This window comes from Poecilia mexicana, unplaced genomic scaffold (genome assembly GCF_051168715.1).
Source record: "Poecilia mexicana isolate PSO_F unplaced genomic scaffold, ASM5116871v1 scaffold_21, whole genome shotgun sequence".
Lineage (NCBI taxonomy): Eukaryota > Metazoa > Chordata > Actinopteri > Cyprinodontiformes > Poeciliidae > Poecilia > Poecilia mexicana.
In genome coordinates, this window is record NW_028263390.1 from 15,094,106 (window position 1) to 15,115,388 (window position 21,283).

At 39.8% G+C, this 21,283-nt stretch overlaps 4 protein-coding genes and 1 non-coding gene across 6 annotated transcripts; 2 read left to right on the forward strand and 3 right to left on the reverse strand.

Moving 5' to 3' along the window:
* Positions 1–269: 269 nt before the first annotated feature.
* Positions 270–3,090, reverse strand: sod2 (superoxide dismutase 2, mitochondrial). Its single transcript, XM_014971825.2, has 5 exons — positions 2,931–3,090; positions 1,796–2,001; positions 1,513–1,629; positions 934–1,113; positions 270–839 (listed from the first exon to the last, which is right to left on the reverse strand). The coding sequence occupies exons 1-5, from the start codon at positions 2,957–2,959 to the stop codon at positions 694–696; spliced, it is 678 nt and encodes a 225-aa protein (XP_014827311.1). The 5' UTR covers positions 2,960–3,090; the 3' UTR covers positions 270–693.
* Positions 3,091–3,906: 816 nt separating this feature from the next.
* wtap (WT1 associated protein) lies at positions 3,907–10,236 on the forward strand. Of its 2 annotated transcripts, none has more exons than XM_014971819.2 (8): positions 3,907–4,099; positions 4,650–4,685; positions 4,796–4,851; positions 4,949–5,007; positions 5,097–5,224; positions 6,307–6,485; positions 8,789–8,943; positions 9,048–10,236. In XM_014971819.2, exons 2-8 carry the CDS (start codon positions 4,656–4,658, stop codon positions 9,704–9,706), a joined length of 1,266 nt encoding a protein of 421 aa, XP_014827305.2. In that variant the 5' UTR covers positions 3,907–4,099; positions 4,650–4,655; the 3' UTR covers positions 9,707–10,236. The 2 variants fall into 2 exon arrangements, with proteins under 2 accessions (XP_014827305.2, XP_014827306.2); XM_014971820.2 differs by lacking the exon at positions 3,907–4,099 and adding an exon at positions 4,200–4,314.
* A 780-nt stretch (positions 10,237–11,016) lies between these two features.
* On the forward strand, positions 11,017–15,038 carry acat2 (acetyl-CoA acetyltransferase 2). Its single transcript, XM_088001783.1, has 9 exons — positions 11,017–11,175; positions 12,360–12,494; positions 12,604–12,785; positions 12,975–13,092; positions 13,183–13,326; positions 13,397–13,519; positions 13,604–13,758; positions 13,852–13,962; positions 14,080–15,038. The coding sequence occupies exons 1-9, from the start codon at positions 11,127–11,129 to the stop codon at positions 14,248–14,250; spliced, it is 1,188 nt and encodes a 395-aa protein (XP_087857909.1). The 5' UTR covers positions 11,017–11,126; the 3' UTR covers positions 14,251–15,038.
* On the reverse strand, positions 15,029–20,178 carry tcp1 (t-complex 1). The gene is made up of 12 exons (XM_014991860.2): positions 20,047–20,178; positions 19,495–19,580; positions 19,270–19,398; positions 18,756–18,853; positions 18,563–18,673; positions 18,259–18,440; positions 17,905–18,031; positions 17,422–17,597; positions 17,197–17,320; positions 16,387–16,579; positions 16,136–16,299; positions 15,029–15,437 (listed from the first exon to the last, which is right to left on the reverse strand). The coding sequence occupies exons 1-12, from the start codon at positions 20,117–20,119 to the stop codon at positions 15,224–15,226; spliced, it is 1,677 nt and encodes a 558-aa protein (XP_014847346.2). The 5' UTR covers positions 20,120–20,178; the 3' UTR covers positions 15,029–15,223.
* On the reverse strand, positions 19,668–19,805 carry LOC148153065 (small nucleolar RNA SNORA29). Its single transcript, XR_015761891.1, has one exon. It is a non-coding gene; the product is annotated as a small nucleolar RNA SNORA29 (small nucleolar RNA).
* Positions 20,179–21,283: the final 1,105 nt, after the last annotated feature.

Consider the following 21,283-nt stretch of genomic DNA (forward strand, 5'->3'; position numbering starts at 1 on the left):
CAACCTCTTGAAAGAAAACATTTTGTTTCTGGTACTGACCTGGACATTGCATTACCTCAACTTGTACTTAAAACATATTGGCAACCCAATCTACTCCAGCAAGGACACACATTCCTTAAACTACAAAAAAGATTGAGTTACAGTAGTGAAAATCTCAATTCAGAATTACAGATTACCTAAATCATCTGATTTCAGTATGAATTATCCAGTTTAAGGATGGACAAGTGAGTGTAATGTCCAGGACAATTTATAAAACATAGAAGTCAAGCCTGTATTGAAACACTATTTTATTACATTACATTAAAAACATGGACAGCAGTTACATTGTCTGATCTTAGTGTCACTTATTTGGACATAAACACACCTTTTTAAGTATGCACCTCTGTGGCACCGGTTACTTGGGTATGAAAAACAAGAGACAAGCTTCTATGTCAGAAGGAGGCCAGTTTTTGTGCGCTTTAACAAGACTCTGGTGGTTTGCATTTGCAGAAGTCTTTGGTTTTCACATTGCTTTCCTTAATAAAGGGGGATGTGGTTTGTTTTAAACAGCAAAGCACTTTGAATCGTTTATTTTTATGAACGCTACAGACGTCTTTGAGCAGCAAGTGCTGCTTAACCAAAAATGTTTTTCATATCCATTATTTGAAAGGTTTTGATCAAAGGTGCTACTGGGCGATGACTAAGGAGCCTTTTCTACTTTTTGGCAATCTGTAGACGTTCGTGCACGTTCTCCCAGTTGATTACATTCCAGATAGCCTTCACGTAGTCAGGGCGCACATTCTTGTACTGGAGATAGTAGGCATGCTCCCATACATCAATGCCAAGGAGAGGGATGAGACCTTGGGGGGGGTTAAAAAAATAAATGTACATGACAATGAAATACTAGAAGTAGATAGCCCCATCTCATTAACTTCAAAGCCATTTTAAACAAACCTGTAGTGCCCTGCAGTGGATCCTGGTTAGCACAAGCAGCAATGCGAAGTCGTCCGCTCTCCTTTTCGTAACCGAGCCATCCCCAGCCTGAGCCCTGGACAGCTACCGTGACAGCGGCCATCTTCTCTTTCATCTTCTGGAAGGAGCCAAAGTCCCGTTTGATGGCCTCCATCAGCTCCCCTGAAAGACAGATTTCTGCTTTAGAGCAATAACATCCATGATCAGAAATAAGTCTCAGTAAAACTAACTTCCAGGCTACAAAGTTAATAGCCAGTAAGCAATAAGTGTCCTCCGCCGGCTAATATACTTCAGAAAGCTATGTTATTTTAAAGTCACCAAGGAAGTGCAATGAATTTTCCCACACTGTCAGTTAGCACATTTCCCTGACCAATCCAGGTCAAGGAGATCAAAACGAAACAAAAAACACAACCACTCCAATTATGTCTCTGCAACTAGCAAATCACCTTGACCTACTGATGTATTCATGTCCAATACACACCATCATTTTAGGTTGGAATTAAGTTTTCTTAAGAGTTAAAAAACTAAAACAAACAAAATAAGGTTTTGTTTCTGCCTCACCTTGGGGTTCACCGCCACCATTTGGCGAGAGATTGGTCCAAAAGATGGTGTGGTTAATGTGGCCGCCTCCGTTAAACTTTAAAGCAGGCTGAAGGGCAACTTGTGCAGTCACATCTCCTACAATAAGTCACACACCAGCAATGTCAAAATTTAAGACCCATAGCGATTACAGAGAGATGTTTGAGGAAACATAAATATGCACCCCTGGAAAATATTCCAAAACTAGCCTAATTTTAAATCTGCATTCATGCAATCTTGAGTGACTTCAGGTGGCCATTTGTACCCTTTGCAAGAGCCTCCTTATATTTCTCCTCCGTAACGTTAAGGTTGTTAACATATGTGGCATGATGCTTGCTGTGGTGAAGCTGCATTATCTCAGCATTGATGTGAGGCTCCAGGGCTCCATAGTCATATGTCAGGTCAGGAAGTGTGTGCTTCTGCCTAGATGCAGCTATCTTACAAATGCTTTGGCTGAGGCTGACAGCACATCTGGAAAGAAAACAAAACAAAGGAAAGAATGAACCAGTTGTTGATGGCATATGTAAACTGAACTTTTCCAGTTTTTTTTCCACTTTACAACTGCATACTTCAATCAGATACGTCATGCGACAGGCTGATCAAATGAACCACAAATTGATTGTGAGAGATAGAAGGAAAACAAGATGTTTTTTTTGTTTTTAATTAAGTCAAAGTGGTGTGAATTTGTATTCAGCCCTCTTTACTCAGTTACCTCCAAATAAAATTTAGAGCAACCATTTGCGATAACCTAATTAGTAAAACAGGTCTATACTGAGATCTCATTATAAATGCAGGTGTTCTGTGAGTGGATTTTATTTAGAAGACTGGTAAGCAAGCAATCTTGAAGACCAAGGAACATAAAAAATATATATATACGTCAGTAAAAATTATTGAAAAATTTAAAGTAGGATTAAGTTTTAAAACATTTTTGAAAGCTGATCACATAATTGCAAAACTGAATACTAAGGTTTTGTAAAAAATGTCAACATTCTAGGGTTATAAGCAAGTTTGCAGGGCATTGTGGACTAAAGAAAATGAACTATAGCTGAACAGGTGATCGTTGATTTAGTTCTGGTTATACAAAGTGGATAAACATCAACTGAATTAGCAAATAGCTTCGGCTACACTTTCTTAAAATTCTTTTTACAAAGCCGCACTTCACTTTACAAGTGCACCAAAACATAAGAATACATAACCACAAATTAACCCAAATCCTTTTTTGGTCCACCACAAACTAACATAAATTAGTAGCTAATCTAACTTAGCATCTGACAAGCTAACTGTTAGCACGCGACATACAACTATTGCAAGTTAGCATTTGACTGCCGCTAGCAAAAGCTCCACTGGTTCTCTATTCAGTTTCAGTGGTATTATTTATCGGTAATTTTCAGCTGCCTTACCTGCGTATTTCTCCAGCTCTGCAAAGCATGTTTCTTATAACTCTGTGCAAGATTACAACAACTTGTGCCCAATCCAATAAGTAATTGAAGCTGCCCTTGAAATGTGCAACTTCAAGTTGACAGCCTAAGAGACGGTACTATTATCAGCAGATACGGGGGTTCGTGAGGTGCGTAGGACTTATATAAGCCTGTGTGGGGACGGCGAATACTATAATTAAGAAGCACAACGAACTACACGGTAGAATTAAGATTTTTTAGAATTAAAAAACTCTGACAATTCCCATTTTTATCGCCTGAAATAACTCGCATTGAATTCCTATGGCCTTGATTAGAGTGCACTGTGATCCCGTGAGCGCAACTTGGAGATTTTAATAGCTGTTTTAAACTTAGGCATTTATTATTTGTCATTAGTATATTATGAAACGCTATACCCTAGCGTAAACGGTATAGTAAACAAATAAAAGATAAATAAAATGAAAGTTAAAACGTGGAACCCACAATGTGAAATGGAACTATCCGTCCCCTACGTCACAGGTAATATCAGAGATCGTCTACACAGTGATGATAACTCGCTCTTGAATATTTTGAGTTAATTATGAAAGATTTTCTTTTGGAAAAATAAGTAGCCATGTTCCTTAAACCAGTCTAGAATGAGTATAAATTGGTTACAAATATATCGTGAAAAATATGTTCGCATGTATGTTTCAGTCTTAGCCTAACAAGCTATTCTGAAAATACTTATTATTAGTACTCACATTTGTAATTATATATAGATTATATCTAAATAAAATTCATAAAACAATTTTTGTTTTTCGGGCTCGAAGGGTACTAAAATTTTAATGTACTGACAACCTAAAAGGAGAAAAATGAGGAAAAAAAAGTAATTTGTCATGCAGTTCAAATTTTTTTAACAAAAAAAGTAGGAGTGTTATATCTTCGTTTGTAATCCTTCTTTGACATTGCTCCGCAGCAGCCAGAGCGCAACACAGCCGCAGCTCGTTCAGAGCCATTCTGTCCTGTCCTCGGTGAGGAAGATGAGAGTCCGGACACCGAAGCGTGACTGAAACTTGCAAATTTCCTTTGCGAAACTTAACGTATCTCTTATATTTGGACCTGCAAGGAATTATTAAAGCCGAGTGTTTCCGGAAACACCGAAAGGAACCGGCCTGGTGAGTGCTTTGATGGCGTTAGGCCTGGTAACCGCAGCCAAGAGCCCGCTAGTTTCAGGAAAAGGAGCGTAAGGGAGGGAGTCATTTCCTTCAGCGCCATTTTGTGATAACAAGGAGTCGAACAGGAGCCAAGAATTGAACGTAACATAAGCGACCGTTAAAAAACACCGTAGCGTTACATCAGCGGTGTTTTAAATGTTTTTAATGTTCAGCAGGTTGGTAAATGTCATTAGCAATCAGTAGTTAACCTTGGTTAGCTTCTACACTGTGTGTCGCTGTTAACTGCTGGCTACTGCCACACTACCGAACATTTGGCTCGACAGCGATTAGCTGGTTATGGTAACTTTTAGTGGCGAATAGGTGAACATCAGTGCATTATCTATCTTCCATCACACACTCATTATATTTGACTGTGTATTTTATGTCTTTGTATTTAAACATGGCACCTTTTTATTGTGTTGCCACATCCAGCCCTTGGCAACTGAAAAGACGATGTACTGACCTAAAGCTTCGGTTGCTGATCGGTTTTCTCTTATTTCTTTACTTCTAGCTCACAATGACCAACGAGGAGCCTCTTCCCAAAAAGGTTAGTACTGTCCCGCTGGTTTATTATTAAGATAAATTGTTTGTGGATCCATTTATTTCTAAAATGGTAACAGAATTATTTGACCAGTCGCTGTTTTTCTCTTCTCACAGGTTCGCCTGAGTGAGTCTGACATGAAAACCTTGACCAGAGAAGAGCTATGTACAAGGTAAACACTCCCTCAGTTTTATGTGCAAGATGATATCTAAATTGATTTCTTTTAAGTATTTTAATAACGACTTGAACAAATTCTTTGTGTTTTACAGGTGGAAGCAACACGATGCATACGTCCAGGTCCTTGAAACAAAATATGCAGAGCTCTGTTGTAAGTACATTTGATGTTAGCTCATTATTGCATTAGTATTTTTAGCTGTGAAATTTAGCCTGATGATGCATTTGTTTTCCACACCTTAGCCAACGATGTGCCAGGACTGAAGGAGTCTGAGGAAAAGCTCAAGCAGCAGCAGCAGGAGTCTGCACGAAGGGAGAATATCTTAGTGATGCGACTTGCCACCAAGGAGCAGGAAATGCAAGAGTGCACAGTATGTATCAGTTTACTATTATTAATTTTTATATTTAATGTATTTTTTATTATTCAGAAAATAGAACTTAATTTTATACTGGAATGAATGGAACTCTCCTGTTTTGGCCTTCAGATGGTGGCTGAATAAATGCTGATGCATGTTCATTAGTAATTCTAATAATATGAAATGTTAACAACATATAACACTTTTCAGAAAACTAATTTATGCAATATCAGATTGATTTTGACAACTGGTGGTTGAGAAAAACCTTAGATATTTCTCTCTTGACTTTGAAATTTGACCATCAATAATATGAGTGCAAACATTTGCAGTGCTGGCTGCCATGTTGGTTTTCACTCTGGACAGACACATTTTTGTTCTGTTTATTAACAAGCAGTTCTCATGGAACCGTACAATTCCTTTTTTTTTTCATGTTCAATTATTAATTCATTACAGTATTTTAAGAGGCTTTTATTGATTGAATGCATAACACTCATCCATAGAAATCTCGGATTGGTGGAAAATGAGTAATACTTGCAAATGATGAATGAGCAAAGTGCTGTAAAATGGGCTTCTAGGTGGATTTTCTTTTAAAAGAAATAGTATGCAGATTTACGTACCTCAATGATCTGAATTTTGTCATCCAGTTGGTGCGCAAAACTGGTAAAAAACAAACGTGTTTATGCTGCAAGATTATTTTTCTTATAGATGCACAGTTTCTTAAATTTGAATATCAGCTTGTGCAATTTTCCCATTTACAAATAAGTGTTTGGATGCAATATTGTGTTGACTGTTATATGTAGATTGCAAAACATTAATGCTTCCCATAACAGTAATATATTTGACCGGTTGGATGTGATGTAAACGGCCTTAATGTCTACACCTCATAAATTTTGTAGTGGATGTGGTGCTGAAGTGCATAAGGAGAGTTGGAACATTTTAACAAAACAAACTTTCATGAGTGTCATAATTGTATGCTTTCCAAACCCTAATTTTTAATGTTGGGTTTGTAGTAGAGTGCTGTTGGCAAATGAAATGAGTGAAGTTTTATGGCTGTACTCCTACACCAGTGACTAAGTTTCATTTGTCGCATTCTGCAGACCCAGATTCAGTACCTCAAGCAAGTCCAGCAGCCGAGTGTGGCCCAGCTGCGGTCGTCCATGGTGGATCCAGCCATCAACTTGTTTTTCCTCAAAATGAAGGCTGAACTGGAACAGACTAAAGACAAACTGGAGCAGGCCCAAAATGAACTGAGTGCCTGGAAATTTACACCTGATAGGTAAAGACAATCAAAATAACTCCCCCCTTCAAACAAAAAGTCAAGACTTCCTCACGCCCCCCCCCCCACCCTCACTCTCACTGCAGGCATGCAGGAACAATGGTGGGGCGGAAGGCTGACAAAATGCTGTACTGGTCACAAGACTCAGACTTTACAGAAAGCCAGTCACTGCAAAAAACAAAACTGCTTTTGTTCTCTTGTACTGTGGCAGCTACATATCACATAATCTAAAGAGAAAAGACAGTATGGTCAGGTGACAATTGTGTTTCAGCTCCCGCCCCTCACCGTCCGAGGGCCTGAAGGAGTCCGGACTGTTCCGAAGAGGTGGTCGCTCACTGCCCGCACCGGATGATCCCTTCCCGACCCCTCAGCTCAAACCAGACAGTTCACACACAAAATAAAGGGCTTATGGGGGAGGTCGTGTCAGGCGGGGAGCATCCCTAGCCTAAAACATCAATTGAACATTTCAAAGAAAGCTTCCACACTTGCTTTTGTAAAGACATTTAACAGTGGATCACATCACACAATTACCTGCTAGTCTTTCTGTGAATTGTAAAGACTTCTGGACAGTCCAGACACATTCCATTCATAAGAGGAAAGTTACTAGGATTAAAAGTAAGACTTTTGGGGGAAGAGACATTAGAACTGATATAAGACTGTGAGCGGAGCCAGATCCTCGTCCACAAAGGGACTTTGGTTCAGGCATGAGGGTCCTTTCGCCCATGTCTTTGAATATGGGCCTCCACACGGTAGAGTGTTATTTAAATGTTTTATTTTGTGAATTGTTTCTTTTCCTTGCCATTTAATTTGATCTCTCGTTTCTCCTAAAGCAAACACTTACAGCAGTGTGTGTTGAAACCAAGAGGCATGGTTGGTCCTCATCTTTTACGCTTGTGTAAAAGTTTGCAGATCAGTTGAAATTTATTACAGAAACACACTGCTGTAGGTGCTCTCCTGTTGTCAAACTGTGAGTGCAAATGTTCTGCAGATTTTCATGTTACCAGTTGACGAGGATATATTGTTTTGTATTGTGTGTTTTTTTGTGATTGACCAAATAATTTCTTCCACAGCTTAGAAATTAAGTTTCCCAAATATGTGACTCCAACATTTAACTTGTGAAGCTCTCATGCTCTTTTTATCTTTTAAAAAGTTTTACATTTACTTGACTATAAAGCCAGACATAAAGTAGAGGACTCAAGGATAGTGGTGGTCAACATTAAGATGGAAAAAGAAATGTGGGTTACTCCCAGTCGGTATCGATATTTTAATATTTAGGAATGATAATGCATGTTCTTGTTTTGCTGATATCGTGCGGCTCTGGGTTGAAGTTGGCATTTTTATTTTTAATGACTTAAAGAACATTTTTTGAAAAAAAAAAAAAAAGACCAAAATTGTTAATGCTATCAAGTAATTGATATATAGTACACTGATGACAATAACAAGGTTTTGGTAATTCAGTTTAATTTTAATGATTATCATTGGACACAATTGCTGCTGTCTTTATTATACGTTAACTCATGGGGACAGTACCATAGGCATATATGTGTTAAAGCATTTGCAGTAATGCAATTTCAACAATCACTATTGCCTTCTATACTAGTCAGTTTTAAAATGCAATCTTGATAATTGCAATTATAATATATTTTTCTCTTTGATCTGTTGAATACTTGAACAAACGGCATCCTAAGCTGGTTGATTGTGCTGTTAACATTTTCATTGTTTTGTATTTAAAGGGAATACTTCACAGACTCTGTGCATTTATTGTGCACATCAAGTTCAGTGCTGATTTACTTAGATTGAAGCATTTCTTGGTGTTTTTGTGGATGTAATGTTCTGTGACATTGCTTAAATTATTCCCAATACTTAGACACAGGAGAAAGGGTAAAAAAAATTTAAAAAGCTACTGTGATTTTGCCTTGTACAATGTTCATCTTTCATCCATGTGCATTGTGGTAAGTTGAGGTAGACTGAAACATCACTGAAATAGTTTATTTGTCAAAGTGTTTGAATTTTTAAAGTATTGGGGTAAGGAAGTTTCTTTATTCAAACTGACTACATTGGTTCAGACGAGTTTAAATGGTTTGCATATATTTGTATTCAACAAGCCCTTTCAAAAAGTTCCTATTCATGTTGAGGCTAGGTCTGATTAGTCATGTGGTTAGTACAAAACTGGAGACTTTCTATTAGGGTTCTGGGGCGGCGACAGGCTGATACAGGCAGTGGGAACAGATCATCAGTGTCTGCCTGCCTTTTGCATTTGTCTCCTTGTTCACTGTGTGATGTGAGACTTGTTTCCCTTGCAGCCAAACAGGGAAGAAACTGATGGCCAAATGTCGGATGCTGATTCAGGAAAACCAGGAGCTGGGTAGACAGCTATCCCAGGGACGCATCGCGCAGCTGGAGGCTGAGCTGGCCCTGCAGAAGAAATACAGCGAAGAACTCAAAAGCAGTCAAGACGGTAAGAGCAAACTTCTTTTTTTTTTTTTTTTTTTTTTTCCATCTGCACCATATTTCAAGCAAATTTTAAAATGTCCTTTCTGTTTTTTATATCATCACTTCCAGAGCTAAATGACTTCATCATCCAGCTAGACGAAGAGGTGGAAGGGATGCAGAGTACCATCCTTGTCCTACAGCAACAGTTGAAAGAATCCCGTCAACAGCTCACTCAGTCTCAGGGCGCTTCAGCTGGAGCAGGCCCCAGTAGGACTTCACCCTCTACCTCCAGCTCATCAGCCGAACCCTCCACTCAGCCAGAACAGGCCAGTGCTCCAACCGAACAAGGAGGCAAAGACTACGGAAGGGTCTCCAATGGTCCAAGCAATAGCAACTCATCCCAAAGGAGTGAGACCACCACGCCTAGCCTGTACAGAGAGGTCAGCAGTGCCGAAGAAGACTTTCCAATGTCCCCTGTGGTTTCCAGCCCCGGTGACACCGAGACCAAACTCCCCAACCACTCAGAGGAGGTGCCAGGAAGTCAGACTGCGTCCGGTAGAGTTGGAGGACCTGCCGGTTTCAGAAGCCAGCTGAGTGCAGGGTACGAGAGTGTGGACTCTCCAACAGGCAGCGAGACATCATTGACTCAACACTCGAATGACACAGACTCCACCACCGATCCCAACGAGGACAAGGCTGCCCTGGTGACCAAGGGCGCCAGGACTGCAGGGTCACGTCATGCCCAGAACGGCCTGGACTCCAACACAAGCGATGGCGCGGTTTTGTAATGTACTTAATGTGTTCTGTATTTTTTTTATACAGTATAAAAAACAAGGCAGCAAATACATAGTCTGTAACACAGCACCGTTGTCTAAGAAGTTTTGTTTTCACCCTTGTCCCTTTGCCTGTTGTGATGCCTTTGTCACATTTGTGTTGCTTAATGGGGATGTAAACAGGATTGATGTTAGATTTGAATTGCGTGAATGTATGATTTAAAACTAGTACCTTTCACTCTGTTTATTTGAGCGGCTACGCTGTTTAAGCTATTGACACTGAAATCAGGCCGTCTGGTGTTGTAACGTGTCAAGTCAGTAACATCACTAAAAATTTCATTAGGTTCACAATATTCAAGGAGGTAATTTTTAGATGTTGGCCTGTGAGTTTTCTTCTCTTTTTTTTGAGTAGTTTTTATTTTCATTGGCAAAAAAATCAGTTTTGACAATTCTGTTAAAATGTTAGTAGTTCATATGCGATGTCCATATTATTCTTCAGCCCTTTTCATGTACTGACCAAATACAAATAAAGATTTTTAATACTATAGAGTGAAACCAATTATTAATAAACATCAGGAACTTACTTTTAAAGCTTCAAGTTTGGGAAAGCTTAATTTGATGTTTTGGGAAAAGGAAGTCCAAACATTAAACTAATTGATATGAAAAATAATATGCATTTATTTTACATTTATGTTATTAAAAGAATCATAAAAAATAGCAGCTTAAGACTTGTATTAGTCAAGATTTGTATAAACAAATAGGGCAATATAGTATAGACCTAATTTTGGTGTATTATTTTGATATAAAAATTGGTAGCAGATTTACTAAATGTTCATGTATTTCAGTTTAAATTCATGATTATGTCAAAGATACATTGTGTTTCATTATTTCGGTTCTTGTGCTGTGGGGCACCATAAAATATACTGTCACTGGCTATTACATCATAACGATTGATTAACCTCTGCAGACAAGCTCAGCTTTAGACCAATCCTATTAACAAGAGTGGTTGTAGCCTTGCCCACCAATTCTGTTTAAAGCTGGCACATAAACTATTCCTGTTTTAAAATGTAACCTAGAATAATTAGTGAAATGCATACAAATATTAATAGATTCTTATAATAGATATTTACATTGACAACCTATTTTGTTTTTTTTTAACAAGTTGTCTATCTCTTGTATTTGATCAGTTAATGACACGCTTAAATAATATGAATAATTATTTATTGGAACTGTGGAAAAGTTGGATCTCCATATTAATTCTTCCTTATGCAAACCTTTTGTGCTCATCCTCCCAAGCACACAGTGGCGCTGTGTTTCTCTATGAGTTTCATTTGTACACCTCCTATTTAAACGTCCATGCAGTGTTAACAGAGCCGTGTCTGTGGACAGGCAAGAATAAAAAGAAGACTTCAGCTTCAAACCAGCACCTTTCAGGATGAACGCCGAACCTGTTGTTATCGTTTCTGCCGCCCGGACTCCAATAGGTAAAGCCAGGCGTCCTTAACGTTCTAGAGTCATTTGTTAAAACTGGACTTTCATACATTGTAATTATGCATTTGTTACATTCTTAAACTGTTATTGCTGTGTAGTTATCTGTGAGGATAAGAGATTCATTTGTGTCGAGTTTTATTTTTATTTTATGCATATGTTTATACTAAGTGCTATACGTTACGTCTTATTTACGTTTGTAATTAAGCAAAGAGGTTCTGTCCTGCACTTAAACTCGCAAGGTTCCTGGTGAGTTTTGATTGGTTGGCTTCTATATCTGGAGTATTCCTTAGCTGCTGATTGGCCGGTAGCTGTAGTCCCATGGAACACGAGCCTGCTAGTATTGGCTACCAAATAAATGACGTGACACGACATCTACTTCTTCTCTGATCTGATTTAATTAACTTATTCCCATTAAAGTATTCCTAGCCACTTGCTGTTAAATAAAAGCGAATCAAAATTTGAAGAAAAACAACTCAAAACATTTGTAGGGACAAAAGGTTCAGTATTTTTGAACTGATCGTTTCTGTTAAAAGATAAACCACATAAAGTAGCATGCAGTTTCCTATACATTCAGGCTACTAATACATCATTTTTAGCTTCTCTGCAAAGTAAATAAATAAAATAAAATAAATAAATTGAAATATTATAATAAATAGAAACCAGGTTGTCTGATTTTTTGTTCTACATGCAGAACCCAATAAGAGATGCTACTTCAGGTCCTACAACCCTTTAGCAGAACTTTGCTTCAAAGAAAAATATACATTGCTTTAATGTCTGAAACATTAAAGGTCAAGACTGGTAATATCAAACTGTATAACGTTGTGTTTATTTAAAAGTGCCAGGATACATTTTTAAAAGTGCTGTAAATCAGATATTAAGGTATATAATCAATAACTTTTCTGAGAGATTTTATACTACTTTGGGCTTCAGAGTGTGGATATAAATAAAAAATATCTATTTAGAACTCCAAATGAACAGTTTTGAAAGGTCAAATTGTTTAGAATGTGATGATCATCGTTTTGTACAGGCCATTTCAGCGAAGATCTAAACATTTTACTTCTAAGAGTTTAACACAAGATATAGTTGAAAAGATTGGTTCACCACTTAAAACCGAAAATAGATTTAGACATCCCACTTATTATTTATAACACTTTAATAACTTGTCGATTTCATACAGGCTGCTTGAGCGGCGCTCTGTCCTCGCTGACTCTGCGTGACCTTTGCTCGCCCGTGATAAAGGATGTTCTGAAGCGGGCTGAGGTGAAACCAGAAGAGGTCTCTGAGGTTATCATTGGACATGTTCTCACTGCAGGTAAATGTTTGGCAAACCTTTTAGAGTTTTCACACTATTTAACAAATCTTGCAGTATTGTTTCCTACATAATTAAAAAAAACAATAATAATTCTAAAACTCTCTTTCAGGTCAAGGGCAGAACCCAGCACGTCAGGCCAGCGTTGCCGCTGGCATCCCGTACCTGGTCCCTGCCTGGAGCTGCCAGATGGTGTGTGGCTCTGGGCTTAAAGCTGTGTGTCTGGGAGCTCAGTCCATCCAGGCTGGAGAGTCCACTGTGGTAGTAGCAGGAGGCATGGAGAGCATGAGCAGGGTTGGTAACGAGGAAATCATTGTAGAAGGATGTGAATATATGGCGTCCTCCAAAGTGTTCATATTCCTTAAAGTTTTCAAATTTCGTCACCTCACAACCACAGGCCTTGGCGTGTATGTTGAAGTTTTAAAGGATAGAGCAACACAAAGTTGTGCAATAAAACCAATCGCTTCTTTTGTCTATAATCAGGCTCCTCACACACTGCAAATGAGAGCAGGAGTGAAGATGGGCGACGCCTCCCTGCAGGACTCCATGGTTGCGGATGGCCTGACCGACGCCTTCCACAGCTATCACATGGGAATCACAGGTCTCAGTCTATATGCAAACGCTTAGCAACTCAGTCAGCTTCGTGCACTCTGTCAGTAAGTACTTAACGCTGATCGCCAACCTTTGACAGCCGAGAACGTTGCGAAGCAGTGGGGAATCAGTCGAGAGCAGCAGGACCTTTTTGCTGTCAATTCTCAAAACAAAACCGAGGTGGCACAGAAAGCAGGACATTTTGATCAGGAGATTGTCCCCATCACGGTGCCGTCCAGAAAAGGTACCAGACTTTTTCAGTTGCACAGTGACCACTTTGCCATTCCGTCTTCAACTGCTACTCTGTCCTTCAGGTCCTGTCGAGGTGAAGACGGACGAGTTTCCTCGACACGGAAGCAACGTTGCGACCATGTCCAAACTCAAACCGTGTTTTGTTAAGGACAGCAGTGGCACCGTCACGGCTGGAAACGCCTCAGGTTCCAGAGTTACTCCTGAACAGTAAACACATATAAAATGGGACTTTGTACCGTCATAAAGCTGATTTAATACTACATCTACAGGCATAAATGATGGCGCAGCAGCTACTGTTTTAATGAGCCAATCAGAGGCTTCGAGACGGGGCGTAAAACCCATGGCCAAAATTGTTTCATGGGCTCAGGTAGGCCTAGACCCTTCTGTCATGGGAACCGGGCCAATACCGGCCATCAGGAAAGCGGTGAGATATCAACAGAACATTAAATGTCTTAAATCGAAAAACTTTTATTTTGTTGTTCAACTCTTTTTCTAATTTTGAGTTACTCCTGTTTAGGTGGAGAAAGCAGGCTGGAAGCTGGATCAAGTTGATTTATTTGAGGTCAACGAAGCATTCGCTGCACAGTCTCTTGCTGTGATTAAGGAGCTCGGCCTGAATGAAGACAAGGTAACAGTAAAGACTGGCATCAATAGCTGGGCTCTAGTCTAGTTTGTAAACCAGCGGTGGGGGGAGGTGGGGGCAATCGGCTGACGTACCACTGAAAGCTTTTGTTTTGTTGTTCAGGTGAATGTGAGCGGCGGGGCCATTTCTCTGGGCCACCCCATTGGCATGTCAGGCTGCAGAGTCCTGGTGACGCTACTGCATGCTCTGAACAGAACTGGAGGAAGAAAAGGCGTGGCATCCCTCTGCATCGGAGGAGGGATGGGCGTCGCCATGTGTGTGGAGAGGGTTTGAGATACAAACCTCTTAAAGCAGTGGTCCCCAAAGTCGGTCCTCGAGGGCCGGCATCCTGCATGTTTTAGTTCTCTCCCTGGTGGTAGTAACAACCTTTTCAGCATGTCAATGTTCTTCTTAGAACGAGCCATCATTTGATCCAGGCGCGCTAAACTAGGGAGAGAACTAAAACATGCAGGATGCCGGCCCTCGAGGACCGACCTTGGGGACCACTGTCTTAAAGCTTAGATTGCACATGATTTATTTTTGGCTAATTAAGGGATTATAAAATGTTTACATTGTTGGGTGATGTAAAACATGCTGTAATGTGGTGGTCTTAACCCCTCTCATATAAAAAGCCATTATCACTGTGAATTTGAATTATGCAGCTTTTGGTGTTTGCCTTAGTGATCTTAAAATATTTAGTCTGAACTGGAAAGTAAAGGTTTCTTAAACCTGTGCAGATTACAGCAGTTAAGACTAGTCGGCTTCATTAGGCTACAGAAACAAATTCCAAACTGTGAAGCTCAATTTGTTACTTGGAGTACAGCTTTTAAACAAACACTGTCTTGTAAGGATGTTTTTAATTTTGCTGCAATGATTTACGCCTTTATTAGAAAGGTTTGCATTTCTCAACATTCCGATATCTGCTTGTAGGATGAACATCTTTCCTCAAAGTTGTGCAGATAAAACATGTCAGTGCCAATAATTAGCTGCCTTCTCTGATCTAGTGCTTCCTGTAAACTTAATTTACTGTAATGCAGATAGGTATGTGCTGATAATAATGAATAAAGAGTCATTTACAGCCATTGAAGCTTTATTTGTGTGTCCAAAACCAAAACAGTCACTAACAGTTCCTTTGGAAGCATAAAATCCAAAGATGGTGGGAGAAATGTAAAGAGGCAAAATGCATGGCATACACTAGAGCAGCAGCCACGAAGAGCTCAGTAATTTATAAATACAGATGTTGAACCAACAGAGACGAGGAAATATTTCAACCATCTAGAGATCCAGATTCTACAGCATCTCTGTAGGACTTGCCGCCCTCTTTGGGCTCTGGGAACAGTTTGATGAGGTCGTCGATACGCAGGATGGTGATGGCGGCCTCTGTGGCAAACTTGAGGCTTTTTGTCTTGACCATGGTGGGCTCATACACTCCGGCCTGGCGGTTGTCTCTGGGTTTGCCATTCACCAAGTCCAGCCCAATCCTACACAACAAAAAGTTTAACATGAAGCCTCAAAATAGAAACGGTGTTATTTTACAGAAACCTTCTACAGCTTTGATTCTCTCTATTAGCAAACCTTTGTAATACTAGGAAATTATAATTGTGGATACTGCAGTAAAACTGGTAATGACTAACCCACACTTTGACTTTTTATAATTCTGCCCCCACCATTTTTATGAGGTGGGGGCATACCACCTAAATCCTACCTAAGAAAATGTTAAGAACCATTTTCTTAGGTTCTTGACACTTAAGAAAATGCACCAGCTGTAGGCATCATAGAACGGCAGAGAAACTGTTCAACAGGCTAAATATGTTAGTGACATGACATCTGAAATATGATACGCTCTCAAATTTTGCATCCAAGTTCTTTGTTACATTAATGTGTGGCTCTACTCATGAGCATTCTTACAGTCACAGAGACCCCACATAGTTTTAGATCCAATTTCCAGACTTGACTTTCCAGAATTCACAGAGCATTTTGACATTTTTAAGTATACATATAAAACTTTACTTCAAATTTATGGCAGAGCTTGGTGAAAAAGACAAAGACAAATGGAGTGATAACACAACTTCCAGGCAATTAAATAGTGGCACAAAATCTTTAATTAAAATACTTTTCCAAATTGTGTAAGGACTCTGCTTTCAATGAATTCAGTTCTGCGACAAGTCTATAAACTCACCATTTGAGATTCTTGCGTTCAGGGTTGACCTGCGCCTCATTGTGGAAAGCCCTCAGTTTGGCCACCAGGTCGGTGGAGTCCTGCGCTGCGTTCACAGCCAGAGTCTTCGGTATTACGAGAAGAGACCTTGCAAACTCAGCAATAGCCAGCTGCTCCCTGGAACCCTGGAGAAAGAAAACAATGGATGTTTAAAAGTTTATTCAGTTTAAAGGAAGTCCTACTGGTGAAGGCTTGGGGCTTTATAAACCCACCATGCTGGTAGCATAGTTCTCCAGGTAAATGGACAGAGCTGCCTCAACAGCGCCTCCTCCTGGTACAACAGACTTAGACTCAAGGACCCTCTTGACCACGCAGAGAGCATCATGCAGTGAACGCTCCATCTCGTCGCACATGAAGTCATTGGCTCCACGCAGAATGATGGAGGCTGATGTTCTTGCTTTTGTACTGAAGGAATGAAAAACAGTAAAATTACTAAAAGGAGAATCTTTCAGCTGAAAACTGCATCAAGTCTCTTCTCTGTCGAGCAGACAAGTTCCTGAATTTAATTCATTATTGAGACAGGTTCAGACTGAAAACTTTGTAGCATGACAGCACAACTGCACCGATTGCACTTTGTGGCTGATCTTTAAGAAGCACGGCCAACAAATTCCAATTTTGACCGATGCAAATTTTTTTCTGTCTGAAATGTTGCTAAATATAACATGAAAGTTGCAGAGTTGGCAACAGTGTGGTAACTTCAAATGTGCAGACATGACCTGGTGCACCAGTCTGCCAGTTAAACTTCTCACAGCAGAGCAAAAGAGGATTCTACGATGGTTCTTAGACCTTTGGGAAGGTAGATGCTTAAATGCTTCACATGTAAATATTGGCTGATCACCAATCTCCCAAAATTAAGGAAGTCGCGGTCGATTTACTGGTATACCTCTACTATCAAGTTATCAATGAATGCACCACAAATATTTAAGAACAACCTCAGATGTAAACACTGATTTAAAATTTTAACTATTTAATACTGTTTTACACCAAACCTAGGAGCTACGCATGACTGTTAATGTTCTTACTTCTTGATGAGAATGAGCTCATCGTCACAGACTCTTTCCTGCACAACCTCCTCAGCCTGACCGAGCATAGTGGCTTCAAATGTCTCCTCTCCTTCCAGATTGGACAGGGAGGGGCAGACAGTGGCTAAAAATACACAAAAACATCACATTAAATGCAAACATTTTTCATTTAAATATTTTAAGACATGCAGAGCCATTACACAGGACAACGTGCTTCGCTCGTACCTCCTGTTGCCTTGGCAATGCGTTTAAGGTCCCTCTTGAGAACCCGTCTCACTGCCATGGTTCCGCTGTCCACAAAGTACTTCAGACACATATCATCAATGCCACCAGTGGTCAGTACAACATTTGCTCCAGCTGCCAGAATTTTCTGGATCCTCTCTTTGGTGATGTCAGATTCTCTAAAACCACACAAACAAATCATTTTATTTATTTTTTATATTTCAAATATTTCTGCAAAGAATTTAAGGCAGAGCAAAAGCAGGACAACAGTGCTGTACTAGTCAACAGTATCAACACATACAAAATGTGTCCAGCTCAAATTAGTGGCCCTGCAGCTTAGAGAGAAGCTGCTGCCTTGACTTGTGGCTGCTCATGTTTTCTCCCACGCGTATCACTGTATGCACTATTGGACTAGTGCCACAGCAAATTAAAATGGGATTGTTCCTAAAGATGAGAGAAGACAGACAGACACGATCCATAACGTACCGCTGTCTGATCTGGTCCAGTTTCTCTGGGTCGTTGATGACGACCTGGACCCCCATCTTCATTTTGGTCTTCTGCAGGCTGAAGTCCAGACAGGCTACCTTAGCATTTACAATGCACTTCACCATTTCTGTGGGGATACAAAACAAGCATTCAATGGCAGAAATGGACTCAAAAAGCATCAAGAAGAAGAAGCATCACAGCTTTCATCCCACTGTGACTCTGTTCTTTTCGAAACCAGTTTACCGTCTCCCACGCGTATCACTGCGTACATCACTAAAAGACTTGGCAGCAAAAAAAGGGAGTTCTTGAGGCCAGTGGTGAATAGCACCCAAACTAATCCAGTAGAATACGTACCTTGTGAACCAACTGTGCAGTTCAGAGCATATCCATTCACCAGGAAACTTTCTTTCTGGCTGCGGCCGTGAGCTTTCAACACGTTCACAGAGTTGATGGGGTATTTGGCCACTCCTTTTCCGTCAACAAACTTCACAGCCATGGCACCGTCCACCACCATGTTAGCAAAGAAGTCCGCATCACTAAGGACCCACCGTCAAGGCACATAGATGAAACTGAATTGCTTTCCACCTTCACAAGACACTTAGAAATCATCACAACATCTTGTTGACATCTTGTTAAATCAGACAAATATTTAGGATACACTCCAATGATTTTGGAAGACATGGAGGTCTTTGCTGCATTGATTAGACACTCTCTTCCCAGATCATCTGTCCCGATAGTCAGATTCTCATTTATGTACCGCACAGCCTCTCTGGAAGATCAAAAATAAGGAGTTGTAAAGATGATCTTGATCCGCTTTCAACGCGATCTCATATTTGGTATCCTCGTCTTACTTGCACGCCAAGCGATATCCGCTGATGACAGACGTGGGGTGAATCTTTTGCTTCACCAGCTCGTCTGCGCTTTTAAGCAGCTCTGCAGCAAGAATCACCTGCATCAAAGAAATAAGAAAAATGTTGCTTTGAACAGGTTTTGACTTCTGTTTTACACCCAGATGTTTAATAAAAGTGAAGTAAAGTTGCTGAAAATTGTTTTGTGAACCTCAGAATTCCATTAAGAACCAACCTACAAAATGGTCAAGAGTGTACAAGGCACAAATTAATGCAGAAATAAACAAAGATTTCTGATGAACATGCTCATTAATGAGTTCACGGAGTTTGGCTGAGGTTCTTTTAATCCTGTAAAGCAAATTCTTTGCATAATCCCGAATGAAACATTCCAGACAAACCCAGTCTAGTTAATATGAGTATGATGTTTATTTGTATAATTTAGTCTACAAATCAGAAAATTACCTGACACGATAACATGCACATTAAAAATAAATAAATACTGACAGCTAGCACTTACCACAGAAGTGGTCCCATCTCCAACCTCCTTGTCCTGCAGGTCAGCCAGTTCACAGAGGACCTTGGCGGCAGGATGCTCCACCTCCAGCAGCTTCAGGATGGTGGCTCCATCGTTGGTGATGGTGACGTCCTGTTAGGATGACCAAGTCAGGACTGATAAGCAATCAATGCATACTAGAATCATTTCTGAGTGGATACGTTCGTTTAAAACAAAAATGACACGCACCCCTATGTCGTCCACCAACATCTTGTCGAGGCCCACCGGACCGAGGGAGCTCTTGACGATGTTGGCGATGGATGCTGCAGCCATGACTGTAAATAGCACAAAACCATTCTGCTACCATCGGAGTTTCTTAAAGACACATTTTTTTACACAACTGACTGAAAAGTAACTTTCTGATTCAACTGTTCTGTCAGCTTATTTAGTGAGGCGCACAATCAGCTAGCCACACCTTCAGACCATGACAGTGTTTCTCTTCCCCATTAGCATAGCCCTCCATTCATTAGACAGTGAGTGGAAGGTACTAAAATGGGATTAAACACCTGCAGTTAAAACTGGTTGTGTTACAATAAAATGCAGCAATTATTCAAAGTAAAAGACATTAATAGTTAAGGGAAATAGAACGCAACAACGCATTTAGGCTAGCATTAAAGTTAGTTAGCATTAGCCTTAGCGGCACGTGTGTTATACATTAAAAACTGAGTTCAAACTCTGTCGGCTTGTAAAATATTCACAAGGTTTAACCGCAGCACAGAATTAATATGAACAACAACCCACCATTCTGAGTGCGAACAGACTCGCCAGTAGTTCTCTGGCCGAGCACGTTTAACGGACCATCTAACAGCGACATATTGGACCACCGCACCACAGAGAAGAAAGGAAGCGCCGCGGTGCTCTATGGGTAAACTATTACCGATCAGAAGGTTCGAGAAGAAAATTAGTATAAATACTCCCAACTCCCACAATGCGATGGTTTTTAGTTGAGGAATGGATCCAAGCTATTAATATTTGTTCACATTTTACGTTCGATCAGTTAGTTTATCAAATAATAAAAGAACGGTTTAGCGTGATTACCTTTGAAAACTCAATTTCCCAGGATGCTCTATTTCAGATTACCGGACCACTTACTTATTGGGTTTTTAGCGCCCTCTGTTGCACAGGTCTAAATTTCTCTAAATTTTTCTAAAACTGTATTAGTTCTTAGAAAAATTTCGAAAACTTAAATAAAAAATCTTCAGTCCTACATTATAAAAATAAATATAAAATTTTGCTGTTTCTCTAAATTATTCTAAAAATATATTAGGGGTAAATTATAAAACATATAGTGCTATTAACATGAGTTTTGTTAGAGGTTTAGATTCGTACTGTTTCTTTGCAGTTGGGCAGGTTTTGCAGGTTTTACCCTGTGTTTAGACTGGAAAATTTCAAATCTGGCAACCCGCATGCTGGATAAAAATATGGCGTAGCTTCTAAGTGAGCGTTTTAAAAAAAACGCAGTCACATAGTTGATGTTACCATCATACAATAACTTGCAAGTAAGTATTGGCAAAGCTCAATGTAATTTTCACAGGTGGAGCATTATTGTCAACAGCTGCTGAAAGTAACTACAAAAGTTACTTTTAATGCAAATTAGTTACATTCCAAATCAAGTCATGAGTAATATGTCACTTTTTCAAGGCATAATCAGTAATCTGATTAAAGTTAATTTTTAAAGTAGCCATGCCATCACTGATATCTACATTAAGTGTAGGGTTAGGGTCAACATAGGGTCAGTGCGTTTAGGCCAGGCACTGCTGCAGAGAGCAGTCCAATACATGAAGATGGAGAAGATGCTGTTGCAAGCCAATCATCATGTCAACCTAAGGGTTGTTATTGGTGATGTCCGGGTCGACCCTCAGTTTCATGATGAAGCGTTAATGTGCTGGTCTGAAATTTATTAAAGTTTGTGGTTTGATATTTGAAAAAATAAATAAATAAAAGTCTTAAATGGTATGAAAACAATGACAAGGAACCA